The sequence below is a fragment of the Apodemus sylvaticus genome, chromosome 16 (genome assembly GCF_947179515.1).
Source record: "Apodemus sylvaticus chromosome 16, mApoSyl1.1, whole genome shotgun sequence".
Taxonomy (NCBI): Eukaryota; Metazoa; Chordata; class Mammalia; order Rodentia; family Muridae; genus Apodemus; species Apodemus sylvaticus.
The window spans coordinates 33,520,349-33,546,981 of record NC_067487.1 but is presented as its reverse complement, the minus strand read 5'-3'; the positions used below and the strand labels follow the sequence as shown (position 1 = coordinate 33,546,981).

The window sequence follows — 26,633 nt, the reverse complement described above, 5'->3', positions numbered from 1 at the left end:
CACTGTCTAATTGCAGATATGTCTTTCTTCCAGGTCCTAGGCCTTTGGAGGTTGGGTTCAATTTTTAAGCACACTGCTTTCTTTTTTCTTTTTTTCTTGAGACATTTTTTGGTTATTTTATTTATTTACATTTCAAAAGTTATCCCCCCTTCCAGGTTTCTCCTCCACAACCTCCCTATCCTCTCCTGTCCTCTCCCCTTACTTCTATGAGGGCTCTTCCCCCACACACACACACTCCCTCCCCATGGTCCTAGAATTCCCCTAAACTGGGGCATAGAGCCTTCACAGCCAAGGACCTCCCCTCCCATTGATGCCAGATAAGGCAGTTCTCTGCTACATAAGCAGCTGGAGCCACGGGTGCACACTGCTTTCTTTTAGAAGCTCCATTTCTTTCCTTGAGGCTCTCCTCTGTAGCTTGCATTGTATTTGTTTATATCTAACCAAAGCCTGGGGTTCATCCCATAAATAATTAGGATACATATTAATACTGTTCTAACCCCGTTGATGTAGCAGACAAATGGTTAGTAGCATGGATTTGCTACAAAAAGAATGTACGTAAGAATTCATGAAATTCTTAGGCAAATGGATGGAGCTGGAGAACATCATACTAAGTGAGGTAACCCAGACTCAAAAGATGAATCATGGTATGCACTCACTAATAAGTGGATATTAACCTAGAAAATTGGAATACCAAAAACATAATCCACACATCAAATGAGGTACAAGAAGAATGGAGGAATGGCCCCTTGTTCTGGAAAGACTCAGTGAAGCAGTATAGGGCAAAACCAGAACAGGGAAGTGGGAAGAGTTGGGTGGGAAAACAGGGGGAGGGAAGGGGGCTGATGGGACTTTCCGGGAGAGGGGTTCTGGAAAAGGGGAAATCATTTGAAATGTAAATAAAAAATATATCGAATAAAAAAAATTTAAAAAAAAAGAATAAACTCATAATGCATTTCCTTTGAAATGGCATAAAATACTAATTATCTCTGATAGAGTGAAAGTCAAGGGAAGAGTAATCAGCTGTTTAACTGTCAGGATAGTTTATAATAAAAAAAATATAACATTTTTCAGAAGATTTTCATGCATAAAAGGCTACACATTTATTGTGAGCTAAATAGGCAAGAAGGACGACACTGAGTTAAAAATCCAGCTGATGGGAAGAGCAACAAAGACTGTATGAAATAGAACAATCGGGAAAGAATGTGTGCAAGAAATGAGGCAGAGGAAGGACGAGGGAAGAAAAGCAGAGGCATTAGAGATATGGAGATTACGAGTGAACACACTGTCCCCAGAGTAACAAGACGAAACAAGTCAAAATGGAAGGAGGGGACCTAAGGAGAGGATAATTCAGGGAGACACGGAATCATGGAGAGAGGGAAAGCATTTCTCCCCTTTGTTTCCTTATGTTTTCTTCCCACTCAATGTCACTCGGTAGTGTGACTAATTCCATAGAAACTGCCTCATAAATCCACGTACCACCAGTCGGCACTTCCTATGTGAAGAAGTGACAAGTTTTCCTTCAGAACAATAAACAGTAAGTACTATAAGAGCTGAGGCAGGGACGCTCTTCATCTTTAACACAGATTATTTCTTATCTGTGATGGAGGTGGTTTAGCAGGAGCTTGACCCCCACCTCCAAACCCTGCAAGCCACAAGCCCGGTCCTCATCATTGAAACTGGCCTTTGGCAAAAAGTGGTCCTGTGTGACACAGATGTCTGTTGGGCTCTAGCAGCAGATGAAATGACCATGTGTTTCTCTATCAATTTGGCCCAGAGCTAGTTGGAGAAAACACTTCAGTTATCTACAGTCCCCAGTGGTAGTGAAGGAATTGGGGGCAGGGGCTTTGTTTCATTACTGTCCTGTGTATACACCACTGAACCCTACCTGATTAGGCAGCAATAGTTTTTAAAGTGTAAAAGAGGAAGATTGAACCCTAGTCTATAAAGAATTATTAGAGAATTAAATGAGACATTGCATATAAAGTACATGGAGTCAGGACTGATCCACAGTATGTTCAGTGATGGTTTTATTGCCAATATTACACTCCTTTAAGAAGATGGGTCCTGTGAGTTATACAGTTTACTCCCTCAGAAATAGACCTTCAATGATGATGTTACATGCAAACTTGCTCAAAGAGGATTTCAGTGCTCAGAAAGCAAACATTGGACACTGCCCTGAAACCCAGATGTGAGCTCACTGTTAGGGACAGGTACAATATCATGCTTTGACCATTCTGATCAAGCCTCTGGGGTCATCGAATGGTTTGCATTCAGTGAAATAAATAAACATTAAGCAGACCCATAATACTTTCCATCAGATATTTCAACACAATAAATAAAGGATAAATTTTAGAGAATCCTAGCTTTTTGTAGATGGAACCCATGTCATTTTGTAATCAGTGTTATTTAGACCTTTATGATAGGATCAAAGATCCTGTCTACATCTCAAATTCACTCTCCTTTAGATGAGATAAAGGCCCCTTCTGGCAGCTAAGAGGCCTTAGCATTCCGTAGAGCCGGCCAAAACTCACAGGAAGACCTTGGCCTTCTTCCTTGAGCATAACCAATTTCATAGCATACTAAATGTAGATAATGATGGTTGGTGGATCAAACAACAAAGCTGATTGTATATCTGAGCTCAGACAAAACCAAGAGACTGTCCAAAACACTAATGGGATCAAACATCCTCCAATATGTCTAACATTAGTGAATGCTCCTTCCTTAGTGATCATAGCTCTGCTCTGCATGCTTTTTCCTATTGCCAGGTATGACATTAAGAAATACAATCAGAGAATTTCCTATTTTTTGAAAGGATTGGACTCAGGGTAAAGCATTGTTTCCAAGAACCCTCCTCAAAAACAGCCACTAGGAGCTTGAGTCCTTCCGAACAGAAAGAGGTTGCGTACTTTCTTGCCTTGCAACCACAAAACAAAGCAAATCAAAACAAAACAAAGAAAGCTTCATCCAGCTATAGCTGTCTCCTGTGGCTGATTTTTTATCAAAAGTGAAATCTTAATCTCCAGGTCACTGAACTTCACTTAAGAAAATACTTGGTGTCATTATTTTCATGAAACTCTGGTCTTGAAATCTAAGATATGTGTCTGAAGAGATGCTCAGCAGTTAAGAGCTCTTTAAAAGGTCCTGATTTCAATTTCCAGCAACCACATGGTGGTTCACAACCATCTGTAATGAGATTCAATACCCTCTCCTGGTGAATCTGAAGACAACTCATACACATAATAAAAAAAAAAAAAAGGAAACAAATACTAGATCTGGTTCACAGGATGCTTGCTGGTTTTATACTTACTGATGTATTTCTGGTGGAATGAATCTACATTTAATAAAGAAAAATAAAGATATAGTGTTTTCTATCAGAAATAATATGGTTTTTAATGATCCTGAAGCTGAAATACCAGTAAGATATTACTTAGATTCTGTATTAATACACCAAAGAACTAAATAATTTGTCTTTGTTCAGTTTATGTTACTGTAGCAGAACAGAACAAAACAGCTATTTATTTAAAGTTTTCCCTCTCATTTCTAAAAGTAAAAGTTCAGTGTCAAGGTGCAAGTACTTGGCAAAGGCCTTCTGGCTGTATCACAACAGGGTACAAGACACAAGTAGAGATGCATGCTTAAGATGGACACAAGCTAGGGAGTAAAGATATCCCTTCATCAGGATCCCAGTGCAACAATAATTAATCCTGCAATAGAGGACTAGCTCTATGAAGGCAGATCCCACAAGATCTAAATAATTCTTAAGAGGTATCACTGTGAGGACCATAAGGAACATTTCACCATTCCCATAAGGGAATGGAACATATAAGGGTTACATTTCAACATAAATTTTTGAGGGTAAATTGTCAAAACACGTTCAGTAAAATGCTAATACATCATAAAGTATGTATTCAGTAGGGCTATTTATATAGCTTCATTTAAAAAGTAGAACTTGAGATTGAAAACAAACTCAAAAAAGTGTCTAAATAAAATATAACCAGCTGGGCATAGTGGTATAGGCCTAGTAATCCTGGCACTTAGGGACTGAGTCAGATGCACTGTCGTGCATTTTAGTCTACTAACGACAGGGAGAGAGGACTGTTTCTCAAGAAGCCTACAAAATAACCAATAAAGGATGCCCATAAAGCTTAAAGCAATTCTCAAGAACTACTAATATTGAACATAGAAAATGTAAAGTAGGCATTTGTGAAAACCCAGCTATAAAAAATAATGAACAAGGAAATTATTAAAACACAAAATTGAGCCATTTGATTTAAAAAATATGTAAGCAATATTTTTTGTGTATATTGATTGCCAGTGCAACAATGTACTCTAAAAGCAGAAAAATTTACAATGACTGAAATTTCAGGAGCTTTGAGTTGTAGAAGAAAACTAGAGAATGCTTTAAAACAGTGTGTCTTTCTTAAGAATCATGGTATGGGAAGCAAATATAATCTAATCCAACTTTTGTCTGTATATTGATGAAGTGTGTCCATTAGAAATGTAATAGAATTCAAGCATTAGCTTGATTTGAAGATTATTCTGATACCAGATCATTTCTAATTGGTGACAGCAATTTGATCTATGAATTTGTTTTCCTCAGTGTGCCAAGCAAACAAGGTTATGTATTATGTTAATTTCCCAATAAAACATAGTCTGATAGTCTTCTCCCTGTAAGAAATTGTGATATGTATTATAAAATCTGCAAAGATTGGTAATGGAGAATTCTTAAGAACTAGCTTACACTAATAAAACTGAGCATCTTCACTCACAAAGCTGTGCTTTTTAAAGGTTTAAGCTACCTTCTTAAGACACAGTTCAATCAAAAGTCATGATTTACTTTTGTTCTCCCATACATTGTCATGGAATATGTCATGTGACAGGAGCTATGCTGGACACTATTCTAAAGTGAGAATTGGACAAATGTTAAAGCAATGCTTACTGAGTATCTAGCAGATGCTGGCTAATATTGCAACTGGCTATCGTCAATAATAACTTGCCAGTTTCTCAAATACTCATCAGTTATCTACTCAGAATAAAAATAGATAACAATAGATAATAATCTAGAGATTATTATTGCTATTTCAGCTATTAGGACATAGAGGAATTTAGTTCCTGAATGTAGCTGTCCTTTTAGTGTGCCTTTGATAGAGTTAAAAATAATAATATTTACAACCACAGAAGAAATAGAATACACATAATTAATTTTCTTAGCGGTTTCAATTTATCCATGGTCAGAATCCAAGAGTCATGCACCATTAGTTATGTTCCTCTTTATGAGTAATCTGATCTATACAAAGGTTTGAAGCTACAGATCTTAGTTTGGGTTATTATTGCTGAAGAAACACCATGAACAAAAGCAAGTTGGGAAGGAAAGAATTTATTTGGCTTACGTTTTCACATCCATAGCCACCATGGAAGGAAGTCAGGAAAGGAACACAAACAGGGTGAGATCCTGAGGAAGGAGCTGATGCAGATGCCATAGAGTGGTTTTACTCACTGCCTTAGTCCTGGTGGCTTGCTCAGCCTGCTCTCTTATAGAACCAGGATCACCAGCCCTGGGATGGCCCCACTCACAATGGACTGGTTCCTCCCATATCAAGTACTAATTAGGAAAACACCTGACAGGCTTGCCTACAGTCAGATCTCATAGAGACATTATCTCAGCTGATGCTCCCTCCTCTCTAGCATGTCCAAAGTTGACACAAAATTAACAACACGGAATATGTCATTTATAGAGAATGTTGTGTTATAGCATCCTGGTGTTCATTGGCTCTTAAGGAAAATGCACAAATGTCTTATAAAAGAGAGGCAATGTTTATTCTGTAGTGTAACTGAGTGTGGTGTTGGGGAGATGGTTCAGTGTATAAAGGACTTGCTGTGCAATCATGGAAACCTAAATTTAGAACTCCAGGATCCATGAAAATAGTTTGGCATGTTGGCATGTATCAGCACTTCGTGTGTAGACAGCGTATACTTGGAGCACACTAGCCAATCCCTTATCCAGAACAAAGCCAGGTTCAGTGAGGGAATATATCGCAACAATTGGTTAAAGAACATAGGGGAAGATACCTTTTCTCCACCTCCATGTGCACACACACATACACAGAAATAAAGGACAGAAATATAATATATAAAATAGTAAGAAATACCTCACAGAGGGCTTTCAGAAGATTTTTCTATGCCACTCATTTTTTATTATAGAATTAATTCTTGTACTGAATGGCAATTAGCAAAGACGTAGACCTACAACTAGACAGTATGCAGAGTGAGAAACTTTGGAACCCTTAGTCCTAAATGATGTATCATTATTAGACTCCTCTCCTCTTCTTCAGGCGATAACAAGCCAGAAAATGCCTCATGTTAAGTTAGAGCTGGCCAACACTAAAAAGATTCCATGATGTGTGCGCACTCACACCTGCACACATTTTGTTTGTTTTAAAAAATTACGTAAAGTAGGACTGGGAAAGTATTTGAGGGAAGTTGGAGAAGGGGAGAAAATATAAAAATAATTTTCATTAAAAAATAAAAGTAAAAAGATTAAAATTTAAATTGATGGACATACTAATACATTGCCATACATTGCAACAAAACTAATTCTTGAATGCCAATTATCTATTTGTATAAAACATTGCATTGTAGATAAATACATCCTATTGAGTAAAACAACTAAGCATTATTTCCAGAGAAAATGATTCAATTAAATATATTTTGTTGAAGGCTATTAGGTTTCATTGGCTGCATTGGAATCAATCTTCCTCTATTAAATTAGTCAGCTATCTAGGGATTCCCAAGTACATACACCTGCGCACGTGGAAGACAACTATTATCAATTGAGATTATTGCAATACTCGTTCTCTGCTGTTAATAAGGAAGGTAGTTCAGGACCTTGCTCCAAATTAATCTAGACATCAATTGACTTTTGCTGTCTCTCAAATAAACAGAGATTATTTACTCTTCAAGGCATTTGCATAGCCACTTATCTTGTTACATTGTTCCACAACAAATGGACTGAACAACTCTTAATCAAACACTAATAATCAATCCCACCTTTGCTTGGAGGCTAAATGGTTAAAGATCAATACAAAACAAAACAAAACAAAGAAAACAAAGCAAAAAAAAAAAAACCAACCAACCAACAAACCAACCAACAACAGCAAAAAATTCACAAAACCACTCAACTGGATGATAAGCCTTAAATGTAAGCTTAAATGGATGCTTAAAAGAAAGATGGATTGGTTAATGTATATTAATACATAGATATTCTTAATGGTAAACACTAACATAGAATACAGTACCTAAAGCAAAAGTCAAAGATCTAGGCTTATAACCTAGCTCTGCATCCTATTAAATGTGTATCCCTGACTAATTTCCAAGCATTCCCATTATTATTTTTAATTTGGGAATGTGACTTATATGCTTCTTTTTAACACCAAATTAAAAAAAAGCTAGTGTAATACTCTATATTATACATACATGAATGTTTAATAGCCTAGAACTATCAATTTTCTTATTATGTCAATTATATATTTTACATATTATATAATTATATATAATTACATATTTTAAATTATGTTTATTTGAGAAAAACTCTTCAAAGAGTCCATAAAATATTTTATTGTAAAAGCATACATGTTTTAAATAGTTTTTCTTTTATTTTTTGTAAATTTTGACTTCCTCTTTTGAATTTCTTATTTCAATACTATAAAGAATTTTCCTTTTAAACTCTAAAATCAACACAGCTCAACCCATGAAGGATATATATATTTATATTTATATTCATATTCATATTTATATTTATATCCCTGTTCCCTAGGGTAATCAGCATTGACATACTTAGTTTTAATTTTTATAGCTTTTCATTGTTTGCATAAATCACAATATGAAGATTTAGAGACATATTAACAATACAGTACACCAGTGTATGCATTTCTATTCCCCAATGCCTGTGAATATATCTATATATGTATTTTATAGCTAATAAAACTATAATACTAGTTGTAATAAGCTATAATATTTTTACTCAGAAATACACAAAAATTGCTACTATATTCCATGGTATAAATGAAGATAGTTTGTGCGACTATTTATACATTTTTAAGGCTGTTGATATTATTTCTGTTCCAGAATCAGCATAGCAAATATCCTTATATGTTGATTCTTTCTAAGATGACTAAAATGATAAGCGAGATTTTTATTCTCACGATGTGCCCCCTAAGTACTATTCAATGTTTATATGTATCATGTCATTTAGCTTTGATACAATTCACAAAGAGTCATTAGAAAGGTTGTTTTTAAATACAGTGAACTTCAGGTTACTGGTTAGTAAGGGGTAAATAAGAAATCTTAAGCCCGGGCAGGATGCTTTCCAATCCCTGCTTCTCACACAGCTCTTCTCAAGAAATCACCAAATCATTTTCTTCAATTTACATTTTTTTATTATACGTTTTACAAATTATTGAAGATCTTCCATTATACCCACAGAACAGCTTATCTAAAGAGACGATATCTATGAGTCAGTGTGTTCTATTAGGTACACAGGAATCCAATCTTGATCAAATACATTCCCTGTGCTCTGGATAGCCACTTAACACGCATAACTTGGCTACAACAGACACTGTGTTCCTAGACATCTTGTAGCAATTGGGTTTCAGAAATGGCTGCATTGCTAGTGTTTACAATGAAATTAGCTCCGGGTGTCTCTGCTAACAAGTTCCAGATTTATACTGCAGGAAAAGACAATCTGGGAATTTTCCATTCATAGCTTGTGGTGTTATAATTTTTATTGAAAATGTCTCCAAGCTTTTAATCTTCACAGAATGAAGTCATGCTTCCTTTCCAAACCAAATTTCTCAAATATATTAGTATTATAACAGCATCTAATGTTTTCATGTTTATGATTAGTTTAATTTACTTTTCCCAAAAGTGTCTTAATTCTTCAAGGGTCCTACGGAGTTGAGGAAATGGTGTGGATCTTATTATCAAATAAATGAACCAACCTAAGCTAAGAAACGAGTAACTGTTGTCTCGGAATAGTGCAACTTCAGGTGTGATACTGCATTTTTTTTTGGGGGGGGGGATACAGTACTGTGAGAGAGAAAGAAGAAATGATAAATACTGTCCCATCCTATTTGAGCAGTTTAGCATCCTATTTGAGCAGAGAAAGTCTCAGAGGACCAAGGAGACAGGACAAGGAAAAACAATTTATTATTGCGCAGAGCAGGGTGGAAAATATAGTAAGTCTAATGTTTCCGCTTCAAGTAATGCAGCTTGGGGTGCGCCACATTGAAGAGCCTTAGACAGCTCACACCTGCACCAACACTCCTGACCTAGCAACGTCTATGTGTGACCCAAGGCTGATCTGGCACCAATGCTCCCATTGGTAGCAACTGACAGGGAGGCAAGAGATCCTCTGGGAAGTCATGTTGAAATGACTAGTTCTGAAAACATCTTGCCTGGAGGAAAATCCGTAGCAATTGAAAATGAGCTCCAGACAAAGAAGCAATAATTCCTCCCCTAGCAAGAAGTGAAGTGCTGGCGTTGGAAGTGACTGGTTGCCACCCCATCTGACTTGTTTCTAACTTCCTGGGCCACAAGAACTTAGGAACTTCCTGTACAGATTTGCGTCTGTGATAAAAATCAAGTAAAGTTAGCTTAGAAAAGGTACCTCAAATGGCTCAAGTTGGTAAAGTAAGCTTAAAGTTCCTAACACTGGCAAATGTTAACAGATTCTACATTTGTTGTTCATAGGGAGCGTGCGATTGGATCTAATTTATACTGAAGGAAACACAGAAAAAAACTTGTATTGAAAGCACTTCCTGCTCCAAGGACAGACCTTCCTGCACATTTAGATGCAGATGTCATTGAAGCAGAGCAACAGTCAGACCACACACAGGGATAGTTTTTACTCCACAAAGGAGCAGACCAGTACCTAGAACTTAGCTTCCCTTAGAAATAGAGAGTTGATCAGAAAATCTGAGGGCTAAGACCACGTGATGAGGGCAGCAGACCCCCAGTGTAGCTAGGGGGGCTGGCCAGCACTGCGGGGGCGGGGCGCTGCTAGCCACTCTGGAGCTACTTTCTATCAACACGCCCCCCGCTGTGCTCTCTTCAACCACTCTCCCTTGGCTGTGTTCACTCACTCACGGTCCGGGACACCTTCAACTCATGGTTGAGCCATTGGCACAGGATCTCCGACATAGCTCACTGGCGCCTTTGACTGCTTGCAGGTGCTAGGAACTTTCCAGGAACTCAGTCAGCTGGACTGCGTCTTCCCGTCGCCCCGGGCAACCAGTTGCTAAGGAAGCTCTGCCAGGCTGGAGTTAGGTCACCGGCTCAGAGAGGAGACACCACTGCTTAGGCACAGTTATCAGAAATTGTTGTCTGCCCCCTACTGGCTTGTAAGACCTGAGCCTACGCTGGTGCAGAAGTCTTCAAGGGTCTCAGCAGCAATTATAACAAGAGCTTTCTTTAAACAACAAAAAAACAAACAAAAATAAAATTATTGTCAGATGAATTAAAAAAAAACCTTTTTTTCTCTTCTGTAAATAACCAAGGGTAGACTATAGAATTATTTGAAATCATAAGCTGGATTGAAAAATGAGAATGTGCACTGAAATGCAACTTGTTCTATAAAAGCATCAATTCTCTAAATTATTCATTGTAATACTTTTTATAATTATTTTTACTATTAATAAAGCCCAAGCTTCACAATGAGGTTTATGTGAACCATTCTGTCTGGCTTTGATTTCACAAGTTCTTTGCCCGGAAATAATGACCGCACCATTTGAACCTCAGCGTTCTTTCCTATAGATGCAGACACATCGCTTGCCTTATAAGTTGAGAAAATTAAATGAAAACTCACATATTCTGCTGACTGGCTCCTTATAGAAACTCAGCACAGGCCTCAAAATTGCTTTTCCTTGTAAGGCAATGCGAGGGGTTGCATCTCATCCACAGTGGAGTTGCTTGAGTTTCAGAAGTTTCAGGCCGTTATTTGACATAGCTGGTTTGAATTTGTTCGTGAATGTCCATTGTCAGACAGAGACTCATGCGCAGTTTGTAAAGCTCAGTTGGCCTCGTGTCTGTCATTCATTTCTTCACCTTCCTTCTCGACCACCCTCTAGTTTCCTCTCCTCTGCCTATTTTAGAGTGGCTTCGCTCAGCTGACATTCCCGTATACATGCGCTGTCTGCCTTCATGACACAGTAACCACCAGGCTGACCTATCTCGCTAGTCCTTCCCGTATGGCTGGAAGAATTCCTAAGGTCCTACTATACCTCTTTACTTAGACACTAGCATGAATTCCACTAGAATATTGTTTATTGATGACTAGACACTGACTCCTCGGTGAGCCAACGAAGAACCCGTAAGGGAACAGTGCAAGATTGACTTGGGTAGAAAATAGCAAGGTGTTGAATGTATTAAGACAAAATATGTATATATTCCTGAGGAATATTTTTCTTTATATATGTATTTGTGTGTGCACTAAGTCGTGTGTGTATATTCGCATGTAGAGTAAAAGATATTTCTTACTATTCTCCAATAGTTACAAACTCATGATCACACATACAGTCTTGGTAAAAATCTGTGGGTTTGCTGGGCGTGGTGTCGCACGCCTGTAATCCCAGCACTTTGGAGGCAGAGGCAGGTGGATTTCTGAGTTCGAGGCCAGCCTGGTCTACAGAGTGAGTTCCAGGACAGCCAGGACTACACAGAGAAACCCTGTCTCAAAAAAAAAACAAAAACAAAAACAAATCTGTGGGTTATGAAATCATAACACAAAGTTATGAACGTGAAGTAGGTAAATGAAGGGGGATGGTGGTTCTCAGACAGAAGTAACAAAATAGAAAAGTGTAGTGAGAAGATTTGTAAGGATATTGTGTGCAAGTGGGTGTACACACACACACACCAGTGAACAAATAAATTAAACTTTTACAAGCAGTATACCAGATGCTAATGACCCACTGAAGGCTCTTTATGCTCTAGCTGCAACTTAAACATAATTGTAAGCCACAAACATGTAGTCCTAGGGAGTCAGTAACTTCCATACTTCTTTCTACTCTTGATAAGAATTTTTATTGTGATTTAAATATCACTCTGTATTAAGTTAACCAGCATATCTGAATACTTCTGACACACTAATCTTGTTTAATCCTATTTCTTCTACTTTACAAAACCTTAGCAGTCTATGTGTTGCAATTGAAATTCAATGACAGGCTTTCCCAGTAACTCTATAATGAAGGTTGTCTGATTCATTGAATATTTAATTCCACATTACAGCCCATTTAATTCCACATTACAGCCCACTTAAATCCACCATGAGCAATACCATGCCATGCAAATTCCTAAATTTTTAATGACTAGTTTTATCAAATCCTGTTCTTTAACTAACATCATAATTCTTCCCCAAAGTTCCTTCATATAACAGTCAGTGACAGACTTTTCCTCTCAGATCCTGTAGGCTCAGATACACCAGTAGAATCTGAATGGACACATTTGTTTTCTATTTTTGCAAACCCAGAGCTGTTGAAATTTTGTGGTGTGAATCAATGTGTGCCAAGAGGCCTTTTAACACACATCACTTATTTTATAATATATTAATTAAGTTGTGCAATTTATTGTTCCTTTGTGCTATGGGCTGGGTACAATTCCTCTGGACTTACACCGTAATCACAAAAGGATGTGTGAACATTGGAAATGCCTTTTTTCATGTTTTGCCTTTAGTTATGACCATAATAGAAATCAATGTGGAAGTTTCTCCAAAGCTAGAAATAGGTCTACTATAAGACCAGCTATATCACTCCTGAGGATACAGCCAAGGGACACTATGTACTACTATAAAGACACTTTCCTGTCCGTGTTCACTGAAACTGTATTCAAAATAGCTAGCAAATGGACATAGCCTTAGTGTCTATTAGGTGAAGAAAAGATAGTGAAAAGGAGTTATGCATACATAGGTATTTTGTTGAACCACTATGACAAATAAAATTATTATAAGTAAATAGATATAACTGGAAAAAATTAATGCTCCTACACTATGCCCGGTGCAGACTATCTCCCTTCTTATCCACAAGGGTGCCTCTTTTAATCCTCCCAAATAGTACATTCTATTGTAACTTTCTTTTGTTATTTGTTATACCTTGGTAGTAAGACCCGATAGTTAAAGACATCAAAGATTTGGGTCATTAAAGAAAACAAAAAGGAAAGAAAGAAAAAAGAAAAGCAAGCTGGTACCAACCTACAAGCTTCCTTCTGGGTTGCTTCCATAGTGATGAAAGTACGCTGTAGCATTCTGAGAAAGAAAAGTTATCAACAGTGTTATCTCACTGTGAACTTTGTGAGCTACAATGATGGTCAGCCTTGATCTAAATGACTGCTGGTACAACAGTGTCACAGATGTTACACAGGTAATCCATAACTTTCATGATGGACTAAACCTGGCCTAGGACCCATGGCTGAAGAAGTCATGGACAAGGGGAGAGTGTGTATTATTTTCTGGACATGTTGTCCTCTGAATATTGTTTTTAGCCACAGATCTATTCAGCTCTCAGCCTTTAGCTGAGAAACTTCACTTTGCAATTGACTGTACTTCATACAGAGGTTCATGGCAGGTCAACAGATGTGGAATAAATGACGGTAGAGTGTGCAGGCCTAACAGCAATCTATATCACATCACCTCCCTTTGAAGACTCAGAGAAAGTTATAAGACGGGGTAGAAATAATACTCAAATATCAGAGAATACTCTATACAAGACCATTGTGTCTTCTGGACACGACAGGTTAATTGTACTTAGGAACCAATTGCAGGTGTAATTTCTGCACAAGATTGGTTGACACAAGACAAACCTAGTAAAATTTTCGGCAGGGATGGAGGAGGTATCAACAAGCTTCCATCCCTGAGGAATTATTGGCAATTGAGAACTACTTGTGTGTTGCCCATGCTCCAGATGATGATTCTCTACCATGCACAGGAGCACAGCATTGATTGCTCTAAGTGGGTTATAAAAACTGGAGTAAACAAAATGTTTAGGAGATAAGGTGGGAGAATCTGAAAGAAATTGGAGGAGCAATGGTGTATTAGTAATCAAAATATGTTTAGACATGAATGAAATTCTCAGTAAATAATTAAACACACTTAAAAATATCTTTAGTATCTTCTATCTTAGCCCCATGACCTGATGTTATAAGCTAGGGTTTGGAAGATTAGTCAGAAGGTAATGATCTGAGTTCAGTCTCACACTAGGGAATTAAAAAGAGAAGTAATTCCACAAAGTTGCCCTTTAGCCTCCCAATACACTCTGTATAATGTGCACACCAATACGCGCGCACGCACACACACACACACACACATACATATGTGCACATAGACACATACATACGTGCACACATACACAAATATAAAAATCATTTTAAAATTACTACATCATCAACAACAATAACAACAAAAAGAGAATTAGTTCTGTGAAAAAGTACCTAGAAAGTTCTCAGTAATTATGAATGTTTGCTTTCAGAACAAGGCTGACAACAGTGTATGTGATTTCTCTCATAACATTCATATGTCCTTCACTGAATGGTCCTAACAATTAATAGCTTAGTATCGAGTTAATTCTGGATCAGGATTAGCTGATAACCTTTCCAAGTACTTGAGAAATAACCTCAGGAAAACTAATATCTTAATATCAGAAGCTTGTCTTTACTTCCTTTTTAAAAATACAATTTATTATTATTATTAGCATCATTATTATCATTATTATAATATAAGGGAGGGGTGTGTGTGCATGAGCCACAGTGAGCATGTAGAAGATAGAGGGCAAATTGAAAACATTTGTTCTTTTGTTTCATCATGCAGGTCCCAGGTTATTGGACTTGACCTACCCACTGAGCTATCCTGCCAACTTCATAAACATGGTCATACTGCACATCACAGAAAGCAAAGGAGTGGTTGCTCGACAGCTCTCAAGGCATGTAAAGATAATTGATTCAACCTCTGTGACACTAAGAGGTGACAGCTTGTGGTATCTGATTATTTTAATAACAATACAACTGATATTAGAATATATTTAAAACACCAAGTTTACTCTTTGATAGCCTTTGAAACAATAAGATTTATGTCTATTTTTGACCCTGTAGAGTTTATACACTAGATTTTCAAATGTTTATTCTAAAATGGAAAAGGATGTGAAGGATTAAAAGTCTTGAATATTGTTTGATTAAATCAAATCTCATTGAATGTAAAAACTTACAGAAAAATACTAAACTGTATATATAAAATGTGTCAATATGGACTACATGAGTTAGTATAGGCTTTGGGTTTGGTTAATATTGGTCTATGTTACCTACATGTTTTGTTTTATAATAAAATTTATAAAATTACTGTTTTGAAGTTAGCATAACTGGAAAACACTGCTATGTTCATTTGTGGCTAAGTGTAATTCTCCAATGAATATTAGTATTTCTTCATTTTGTGTTTTTTTAGATTGTTACTCTTGTTGTGTATTAGAGTTTCTTCCCTTCACACAAATCTGGTTGCTTATTTCTCAGAGAGATGTAATCAAAGGTTCTGCAATGCTGGCCAGCTGAATGGAAAAGAAATGACCTTTTTGATGCATTGGGTTTTGCTCAGTTAAGTTGTCATTCCTTTTACTTTTAGTTCTTTCATTCCTTCTTTAAGTTTTTTAATTGTTACACTTTCAAATAGACCATCAAAACATTTACAACTTCATACTCACTCTGCTAGATTACCACCTCTCTGTTACTGTGTCTCATATCTTTATTTCTAGAAAAACAACACTAATAATTTCATAAGAAATTTTGGAGTAGAGCTAGAGAAGCCTTCTATTTCAGCAGCATTTCATTCATGCATACCCACCACTAAGCACGCTACAGTTTGCTTTGGTTTGGTTTCTCATTTAATCTGTAGGCTCTTTTCTATAAGAGTAGAAAAATGTCATGAAATGTTAGTGGTTTATGAAATCAGAAAGAAAAAAATTTATGTTTCATACTGCTCAGTGCTTTTCAGAGTCTTGGATTTTGTCATTTGGTAACGTTCTGAATGAAGATATGAAAGTGTGTTAAAGTTGTCAACTCATGCATTTTGTGAAAAATAACATAAAAGCAATGAATGCCACCTTTTCTACTACGTTTTGCACATGTACCATTTTGTACACAAAGAATAGGAAGCATAAAGTCTGATGTAAAGACAGTGTCCTTATGGACTGGCTCCAGCATAGCCTGACTTTTCCAAATCTTGATGTAAACACAGCACTGCTTACACATTTTAAGTCTCCATGGTGTCTGTAGGCTTCCTTTTTAGAGAACTGACAAATGTGTGTGTGTGTGTGTGTGTGTGTGTGTGTGTGTGTGTTTGTGTGTGTTCAAAGATACCTCTAAATGCCCACCATTGTGTCAATTTATTTTTAAGGTATCAATTTTATGTTCATTCTTCTTTAAAGAAAAATAGGTGTTAAAGGAAATATTTTCATTGTACATTACAAATTTTAAACGAATCTGAAAGCTTTACTGTATGGAATCCATATCATAGACTCCAGGAGAAAATTGTCACAGAACACTATTCTGTGTTCAGTTTGAAAGGAGAAGTTTCTTTCAGTTGTGTACCCTAGAGAGACTCCTGAATTTTGCTATGTTTAACCTGGACATTTAAATTATACTATTCTAAATTTCATCATAAAATAAAATCCAAAGTGAGTCATATATTTGTTTCCAGTCACTAGAAAATATATTATTTTGATTGATTAATATATTGATACTTATATTCTTAAGGATTTGATCCAAGACAAATTACAAAATCATCTAAAGCAGTGCTTCTCAGCCTTCTTAATGCTTTGATCCTTTAATATAGTACCTCACGTTGTAGTGACCCCCAACCATAAAATTATTTTCATTGCTTTTCATAAGTGTAATTTTGCTAATGCTACAAATATTAATGTAAATGTATGATACGGAGGATATATGATATTGAACCCCCAAAGGATTTACTATCCACAGGTTTGAAAGCACTGAACTAAAGGCTCAAGAATCTAGACCAAATGTTACCAAAAAGAGATGCACATATTTTAGTACAGTTAACTTCATGTTTTCTGCTTAGTTATCTTTTATTCTTTCCCACCAAGCTAATAAGAGCCCTACAGAAATTTAATTTATTCTAATCTACCCCAGATGTGGAAAAGACAAAGTGTGATGAAATTATAATGAAAATGCATATTTTTAAAAACATTGATTTGTTTATGCCTAATTAGTTTTTGAAAAGTGGAACTCGGTGTTCAAATGCTATTAACTCAATCTACCTTCCGGCTAGATCTCTTTTAAATTTCTACCAAGCTCAAAACATTATTGTTATTTAGGATACTTATAATATTCCCCAAAGATAAAGAAACAGTTTAATAATGACTAGAAAATTAATGATTATTACATACACAGAGATATAGACAGAGTCAAGGAGACAGAGAAAAATAATTAAATGTAATTTATTATTTTTTCACTTTTTAAAAGTGCACACACATGTATATAGGCCAGGAATAGGCTTCAGATCCCTCTGGACTTGAGTTAATAGGAAGTTGTGAACTATCTGATACATGTGCTGGAAAACAAATTCTGAATCTCTGGCTTGGCCCTGAGTGGTCCTGAACACTGAACCATCTCTCTAGACTCCCAGGAATAGAAAATTCAAACAAAAAATCATCCCTAAAGATAGTATGGGCAAAATAATGTGGACGTTCTGCAAGACCTGGTTGCATGTTGACGTCCACAACAGTTGGCAGGACAGCTACCGCTCCTCCACTTGTGTTGGGTGCAGGGGGTGGTCTTCAAAGTCCTCTGGTAACCTCAACTTTGCATCTTCTTTACTTCACATCATCTGTTCTCTGTAGCTCTTGCAACTTTAAGTTATTCTTATTATATTGGAGCTATGTCAATGTGATAGTAAAATATCAGGGAGGCAAACAGTATTATTTTGGATGAAATTCCATTATCTTGGTGAAATTGTTCCTGGGTGAGAGCTTGCTGAAGTGTTTCTTAGATTTTTTTTTTCTTTAGGCAGGTTTGAATGCCCAAAAGTTTCAGAAAAATCTTCCTCCATGTGAAGAAAAGCTCTTACCAAATATCTCATTTTTTTGAAGGGGAGGCCTTTGCTATAAAGAGTGTTTTGTCAGAGCTACAAGAGGAGAGGTAGTGACTCTTAACAATGAGGCCATTGGCTAGGCTCCTGAAAGTAAAACTAGTGCCAATGTGTATATTACTATCCATTACTTCATCTCAATTCTCTAGTTTTTGTGCATTTTTCTCTCATTTGTTAAGCTATCAAAGGCACTATTTAAATATTTCTAATGTTTACTGGCTCTTGCATTTCCAGTCTCAGATGAGCTGGTCTAGGCTATAATTTTTTACATCTGCCACTTTCTATATTTTAGCATTGCAGTTTGACCTCAATTTTCTGATATGGCCTATAAATATCAACATATTTCCATTTGTTTCAAGTTCTGATGAGCATGATCATTTCCAAGTCCTCTTAATATTGGTGGTATAAAGTTTGAGAGAGAAAGAATGGAGAGAGAGAGAGAGAGAGAGAGAGAGAGAGAGAGAGAGAGAGAGAGAGAGAGAGAGAGAGATGGGAAGAGAGGAAGAGAGAAGGAGAGGGAGGGAGGGAGGGATGGGGAGAGATGGATATATATGTATATATATATATATATATATATATATAGAGAGAGAGAGAGAGAGAGAGAGATCTGTCCATATCACCTTCATGCTTAAGCCCAGGGCAGTTGTTTTCATACCAAAACTAATAAAAGTATTTTATAGAATGGCATCAGAGACCTAAGAGAATCTGGTTCATCACTGGCATAGAACCACTATGACACTTCTTGCTGTCTAGAGTGGCTTATTCACTCCCTCCGTTGTCATGATGCTGGCATCACACTAATCTTCCTTCAACGCCAGAACATGTGTCCACACTTCTTTACTTCTACCCATTTTTCACTTCACTCAGATTTGCTTGATGCTATATTTTTAGATTGTTTATTTGTGTGCCTTTGTTTATTAAAGCAGATCATCACATATGAGTAGTTGTATGTGATCCTGATACTCTTATTAAACCATAAGACACTTAAAGGTGAGGACTTTGTGATGCGCATATGGACTGCCACTTGTCACATAAGAAACCTGAAGAAACAACAATAAATTTAATTATTTATTAATTGAATGGTGTAGGTGGACAGAATATCTTAAAAGATCCTGCAGTTACTTTCGGCATTTATAATTTTCCTAACAACCTAATCAAAATAAGGCTAGAATTCACTTCCTGTCTTCAGCAGGAATATTTTTAATGAAATTCCATTTTTATATCTCAAATGGAAGAGTACACTTTGAAGCAGGGTTCATTGAGTAAAATTAGCGTTATAAAACACAGCTCTTAATGGTAAGAACATTGGGTGCTAATGCAGAAGAATCTTAAGTTTGGATTCCCAGCACCCACAAAATATCAGTGCTTGATTGTATATTCCTTCAACCCCAGCAACTGTGAATTTGATTAAAGCAGATCCTGGGCACTTGCTGCCAGTCAACAGAACTGAAGAAGCAAATACTTGAAGTTCAGTGAGAGATCTCATCTCAAGGTAATATGGCGGAGTACGATAGAGAAGAAAATCCAACACCCTCTTCTGGCATCTGCTTACATACACATAGAAATATACATATGTACATGCACATACCGAACATGCACACACATGCAAACACACACTCACACACACACACACACACATTCACATATTTAAAAAAATGAAAACACTATAATTATGTGCAATTCTAGCACCTGCTGTTTGATTTGGGTTAAGTAGTTTCAGGCAAGGTAAACTTTATGCTGTAGTATTTATGTTTCTCATTGCTATAATTACATACCTAGAAAGACAATTTAAGATGGGACAGAATTTTAGTCTGTGGTTTAGGGAGCACTGTCATCCTGCCTGTGACCAGGTCTGCGTAAATAGTTGGAGAAGGATAATTGTTCAAATCCTGGGGGATCAGAAAGCAGAGAATTGTTTTCTCCTCATTGTATTCAGAGTAGAATCCCAGCACAAGAGATGATACCACCCACTCTCAAAGCATGCCTTGTCCCTCAGTTAATTCACCATGAAGAGCTCATAGAAACATCAAGCTTGTACCTTCTTAATATTCCTTCTGTTTCTTAATTTATTCACATCAACATGCATGATTAGCTACCACAGATATTCATACTCAGGCTGCAAGTGTGAAGCAGATCTTCAAGTATATAGATGTTGCTCTGTCCCTATTCCCAGTGCTTGCTTAGGAGGTTTTGCCAGATAATTATGTGAAGCTCCTCTTAGTCCAGCTAGGGCTACATTGTCCAAATTTAACTCATTCTTTGGTTGTAAACTGTGAACAACTCCATCAGGTTCCTTTCTCCAGAGATCAGGATTCAGGACTTTGTGGAAGAGTGGGAGGAACGATTTTAGGATTCTGAGGTGATTGGGGGTGCCAGGAGGCCATGGTACACCAAACCAAATAAGCAGGGCTCACAGAGACTGAAGAAACAAGCATGGGACCTGCATGTGCTATCTTTGTTAGCTTGGAATTTTTGTGAGACTCCTAACAGGAGAACCCATATATTTCTGACTCTTTTGCCTGCTCTTGAGATCGTCTTCCTTCTACTGTTTTGCCTTATCCCACCTTATCTTGTTTTGTCCTTTCTGTCTTTAATCTTTTGGAAGATTGCTCTTTTTGTGAAGAAGAATTGAAAGGGGAATATATCTGAGGAAGAATCCAGATAGAGGAGACCTGGGGGAGGGGAAATGTGATTGCGATGTGTCATTTGAAAGAATCTATTTTCAATAAAGTTGAAAAATAAATAAAATTTCTGTCAGATTAAGAAAAGAGAAAGGTTTATTGTAAATGTTATTGAATCTGGTCACAGAATGTCTTGAGGGATCCTCTACTTGAACATATGGTGATTTTGCTCTACTGGAGGGTCCCAAACATGTGAGTCTAATTTATAATGGGGAGCATCATAAAGATCACCATTGAAATCTGAAGGAAAATCATACTGCACTGTAACTTGAATTAGGAGCCCCTTCACTCAGAACTCAAATGGACATGCAGTCTATTGATGAATACTAAAATCATTTGCTAAGACTGACTTGAACTTGCTAGCAGTAGTCCATTATGTAAAACCTAATTGAGTATAACTTACAGGTCTTAGTGTCATACTGAACACCCTGCAATAAGGAACCGTAGAAGTCACTGGTGTTCTTAATGCGAACTTCATACACCATCAGTAGAGTTCACAAAAGAAGCAGGGAGTTCAGAAGACTCTTTCAGGGAGCATTTTAAAAATGAAGGAAAATGATAACATTTTCCCAGCTTCCAAATTTGGTAAATTTTTTTGCCTTAGTACTAAAATTTGATTCCTACAAACCATCATAAGATCTACAATGCATTAGAAAAAAGATTGTGTTATCATTTGCCACTCAGAAGTCAGAAGGAATCTGCAAAGCTAGTGTGTCGGCAACATAGATTTAAATAACTGATAGAGAGGCCACAGAGTGTAAAGATATAATCACTAATCAAGAACAGAAAATGTAGCTTCTATGTATTTTTTAAAGTATCTGTTATTCTTTTCAAATACAAATATAAAATCCCTTTAAAACATTTGTTTATTGTCTCTAGAGAACCCCCAGTTCATTTTTTAATTGATTTGTGTGTTTGTATAGCTATGCTGTCAGAGCTTGTCCTAATGAGGAGTCTTACAAGAAAGGCAGTACAGTTTTCAGACAGAATTCTTTGACCTCTTTCCTAATGACACTTTTCTATTCTCTAACCCAATGAGTGTTTTCGTCACCTGGCTAGTTCCCTAATACAGAATCAGACACTCAGAAAATTCCTCCATTTCTTCATCTCTCTCTTTCTTTTTTATTCGATATATTTTTTATTTACATTTCAAATGATTTCCCCTTTTCTGACCCCCACTCCCTGAAAGTCCCATAAGCTCCCTTCCCCTGTTCTCCCACCCACCCCTTCCCACTTCCCCGTTCTGGTTTTGCCCTATACTGCTACACTGAGTCTTTCCAGAACAAGGGGCCACTCCTCCGTTCTTCTTGTACCTCATTTGATGTGTGGATTATGTTTTGGGTATTCCAGTTTTCTAGGTTAATATCCACTTATTAGTGAGTGCATACCATGATTGATCTTTTGAGACTGGGTTACCTCACTTAGTATGATGTTCTCCAGCTCCATCCATTTGCCTAAGAACTTCATGAATTCATTGTTTCTAATGGCTGAATAGTACTCCATTGTGTATATATGCCACATTTTTTGCATCCATTCTTCTGTTGAGGGATACCTGGGTTCTTTCCAGCTTCTGGCTATTATAAATAGTGCTGCTATGAACATAGTGGAGCATGTGTCCTTATTACATGGTGGGGAATCCTCTGGGTATATGCCCAGGAGTGGTATAGCAGGATCTTCCAGAAGTGAGGTGCCCAGTTTTCTGAGGAACTGCCAGACTGATTTCCAGAGTGGTTGAACCAATTTGCAACCGCACCAGCAGTGAAGGAGTGTTCCTCTTTCTCCACATCCTCACCAACACCTGCTGTCTCCTGAATTTTTAATCTTAGCCATTCTGACTGGTGTAAGGTGAAATCTCAGGATTGTTTTGATTTGCATTTCCCTAATGACTAATGAAGTTGAGCAATTTTTAAGATGCTTCTCCGCCATCTGAAGTCAGGTCCTGGCCAAGCACTGCTGCAACCCCTCCCCCTTGTTTTTTTTTTTTGTTTGTTTGTTTAATTATTCTTACATGTACCAATATCAATTTGTCTTCTTGTTCTGATGCATTTTTAACTTGATTGAAACAATGCTCTTAAAATATAATAATAATTTTTCTACCTTGTGATTCAAAGGTTTTATATGACTGTCATCCAGAAGACGATATGAATATTTTTCTGTACAAGATACAACAAGACATTGGTGAGAAGCACCTAGATCCTCAGGTACCAGCATTTCTCCCCCGTATCTTTCCTTCTCTGACTCTACAATATGTGCTGAATTGGACTTGTTCCCAGTCCATTCTTCCATGACATACTGTCTATCTGGAGGGACTTTCCCCTGCTTAATTCCAAAATAGTTTTCAAAATTCATTTTAAGATTGTCCTTTATGAATTGTATCAAACTGGCTCCAGTATAGTACCTATAGTAAACGTTTATATTGTGGTGCATATCTAGAACATTATTTCACAAACATGTATATATGTCTACATTATAAGGATGTTAGAGAGGAAATCCACTAGGATACTAAAGCATATTCTGTTATCTTTGATTTTCAACAAGTGGCAAAATACCCAATAAGCAATAGTCACTCAATATTATTTAAATATTTACCATAAAACATAGGAAAAGGGAGAAATATTGGCTCCTTTAATTGTAGTATTCATGAATGAGGAAGAGGATTCCCATGATTTATAGATCAACTAGGGCTATATAATAAGATCCTATCTTACAACAAAACACAAAGCAAACAGAAAACTATAGGAAACTTACATAAATCCCATTTTAACATTATTTAGCAAGCACTGGTGCATAAAAGAAATCTAGGGTATTTCTACTATAGTTAGGGTTTATAAGCAATGGCAATTTTCTAAAGACAATAGGTTACAGTATTTAAGAATATATATTTTAATATCAGTTCATAGTAATTTAAATTCTGACTATACACTATTTACAGAATTTATAATGTTTTCAATACCTTTGAATTTTTTAAGCCTTAATTTTGTCATGTATAAGATGAAGATTATAACATACATGTCATAAAGTTGTTTTGCATATTGGATGCTAAATTATAGCTTGAGCAATTTTTATATTCATTTATATATAATAAATATAATTAAATGAATAAGTAATAATTTTATTTATTTAATAAATAAACATATAAATAAATAAGCACTTGAAGTTATTGTCAGTTTTTTAAGACATACAATAAGACAAAGTAGATTAAAATCAGTCAAGGTCATATACGCATGGATGGCAGAGTCCTGGGAAGAACTAGGACTGAGAGATTCTATTTTTTTCTTTGTGTTGTAGTCAAGATGTGTTGGTTTCCTTGAACATGTGTGGTCTATGTCTCAGGTGCTGGTGATGGTGAATATCACTAAACCCTGAAGTTCAGAGTTGCCCTGAGGCTCCATTACAGAGCTATGCTCCACTCATTACTTTATGGGCAACATGGTTTTTCAGGTGATATATTTTAATACTACCTTGTGTAAACTGAGGTACTGGTAAACAACATACTCTTACAAGGCATGAAGTTATTCTCAACACACACACACACCACCATACTTTTTTGAAAGAAACATAGTTAATTTTTAAAATCAAACACTTGGCTGGTTAATACTAAAGTATGCAGCTGTATCTGAATTTACTAGTACATGAGTATTTAGAAGAGATAAAATAAATATTCTTTAGTACCTGATGTACATATGAACGTCCTGAAAGCAGACCAGATCTGAAACCAAAGTCAGCCTTCTGTGGTCCCGGTATTTTCAATTGGAGTTGTTCTAAGAACACTTTGCTTACAAATAGCTGTTAAGTTACACAGAGAAATTAAGCAGGGCATTTTATCTATTCATGACTATGCCTGGGCAGAAAGGTCAACTAATTTAATATTGTTTAGGGAGAATTACAAAACTCTATATGCTTCCAGTGTCAATAGGAGGCTAATTGTGCTAGAAGATTAGTAATCAATATACATGCTTGAAGGCTTTAAGTTGTGTGTTTTCCTCTTAAACTTTAAAGGACTTAAAATTCCTGAAACAAATGAAAATAATTTTTCTCAAGAAAGCAGAGTAGTCTAAGGTATCAAAAATGAACTACCATAAAAAGTTACTGAATTTGCCTTTGTCTCCACTAAGTTTCCTACCTCTTTCCTCACTTTCTTCTCTCTCTTCCTCCAGAGTGCTTTCAAACTGCTTATTCAATCAGCTGTTTGTACTTCCTCCATTTGACTTGCACTGATCAGGTGCTTTAGTTACAGTCGAAAAAACTATGCTGAGTAGTGCTAAATGCTATTGATTATATAAAAGTCATAAAAATCCAGCCATGAAGGGCTTTGAACACATCTCCATTTGTTTCTGTAAAGCAGAAACAAATTCTTTGAGTTCTTTGATGAACAGACATTTAGAAATATTCCTGATACCCACAGCCATTGTGAAACTGAAGTTTCACAAGATGTATACAACTTATTCAAGTTGTACTTTTAAATTTTATTTTATCGCTTTTATGTGACGAAGTGTTTGCATGCATGCATATTGATGTACCACGTGTACCCTTGGTATTATTTGGGCCCCAAAAATGGTGTCAGATCCCGTGGAACTTTAGTGACAAACAGTTGTAAGCTTTTATATAGGTGCTGGGATGCAAACGTGGGTCCTCTGGAAAAGTGAGCTTTTAACCACTGAGCCATCTCTCCAGCCCCACAGGTTGTTGCTTTTAATTTACAGTTTTGTTTTGTTTGAAGATACAGTGTGAAATAACAGTCTTTTTGAACTATTATATAAATCTTAATGGTTTAAATTGTGTACTTTGGCTAAATTTTAAAACACTAATATAAACAAACTGGCAGTATAATCTACTGCCAAGATTAATAGTGTTAGAAGCAGATGCATTCATTATCTCACAGGTCCTGCGTGAAGAGCCAAGTAAGAGTGAGTTAGCTGGTCTGCTTCAGGGTCTCTCGTGAATCCGCATTGAAAGCCTTAGCAGGTTGTGTTCTCCTTTCAGAACTGCCCTGGGGAGGGGTCCATCTTCAAGGTTACTGACAGGCCTAACGACTAAATTCAGTTCCTTTAAGATCAGGGGCAAGTGATCACCCTCAGTTTATTGCTATCAGGATAAGCTCTTGGAAAAAAGCCAGAAAACTGCATATTAAGTTTAAAAGAGAGTGAGAGATAACATATTCTATTCTGATTTATAAAGTGCTATTTGAACAGTTAATCCACGTATTAGAGACAAGATTACAGTCTCAAGCATGTGAAAATAGAGAAGACAGAATATGCATCGGGTTTCGGGATTTACTGGAAACTGTGTTAGCAGCGCCCTACCTTAGTACTAGGATAATGGGTAAGAAGATCCCCACCAAATGTTAGGTGTGAATGGCACATGCTTGCTAGAAGGTCTATGGCCATCCTGGACACCATTCTGTTGCTTATGTGAGATGTGTGTTTTCCAGTAGATCAGATATCAAATGACATCTGTGCAATGCACATGCCAGATGAATGGTTAACACTCTACAACTTGGATGAGAGCCACACAGACTACAATCAGGGTTTCTCCTGTGTGCTTTCAGTGGGAGGGGTTGTCGTCACTCATTGAAGGGCTCGACTGACCTACTAGAGTACAGGATCGTATCTAACAGATGTTTCCAGCTGTTATTTTTTATTGATTGACTGATAATTGGTATCCACACACTGATGTGATCAGTTAGAGTGAAGGCTAAAAACAAAAATCCAGAAACGTGACATTTTAAAAGAGTAGGGCGTAGACACCATTGAGCAATGTGCTAAATATTGTTTTATGATGTGATGAGACCCAGAGTCTGTCATGACCCAGTGCCGTCC

The 26,633-nt window shown here is 36.7% G+C and overlaps 1 protein-coding gene across 2 annotated transcripts in view; it reads right to left on the bottom strand.

Annotated features, from left to right (window-relative positions):
- The window catches only part of LOC127666986 (sperm flagellar protein 2-like), a 48,597-nt gene extending 38,329 nt beyond the window's left edge, over nucleotides 1-10,268 (bottom strand). For both annotated transcript variants that reach the window (XM_052159992.1, XM_052159993.1), the window contains exon 1: nucleotides 10,140-10,268. In XM_052159992.1, coding sequence (XP_052015952.1) covers nucleotides 10,140-10,197 — 58 coding nt within the window. In that variant the 5' untranslated portion in view covers nucleotides 10,198-10,268. The remainder of the gene's footprint in view (nucleotides 1-10,139) is intronic.
- Nucleotides 10,269-26,633: the final 16,365 nt, after the last annotated feature.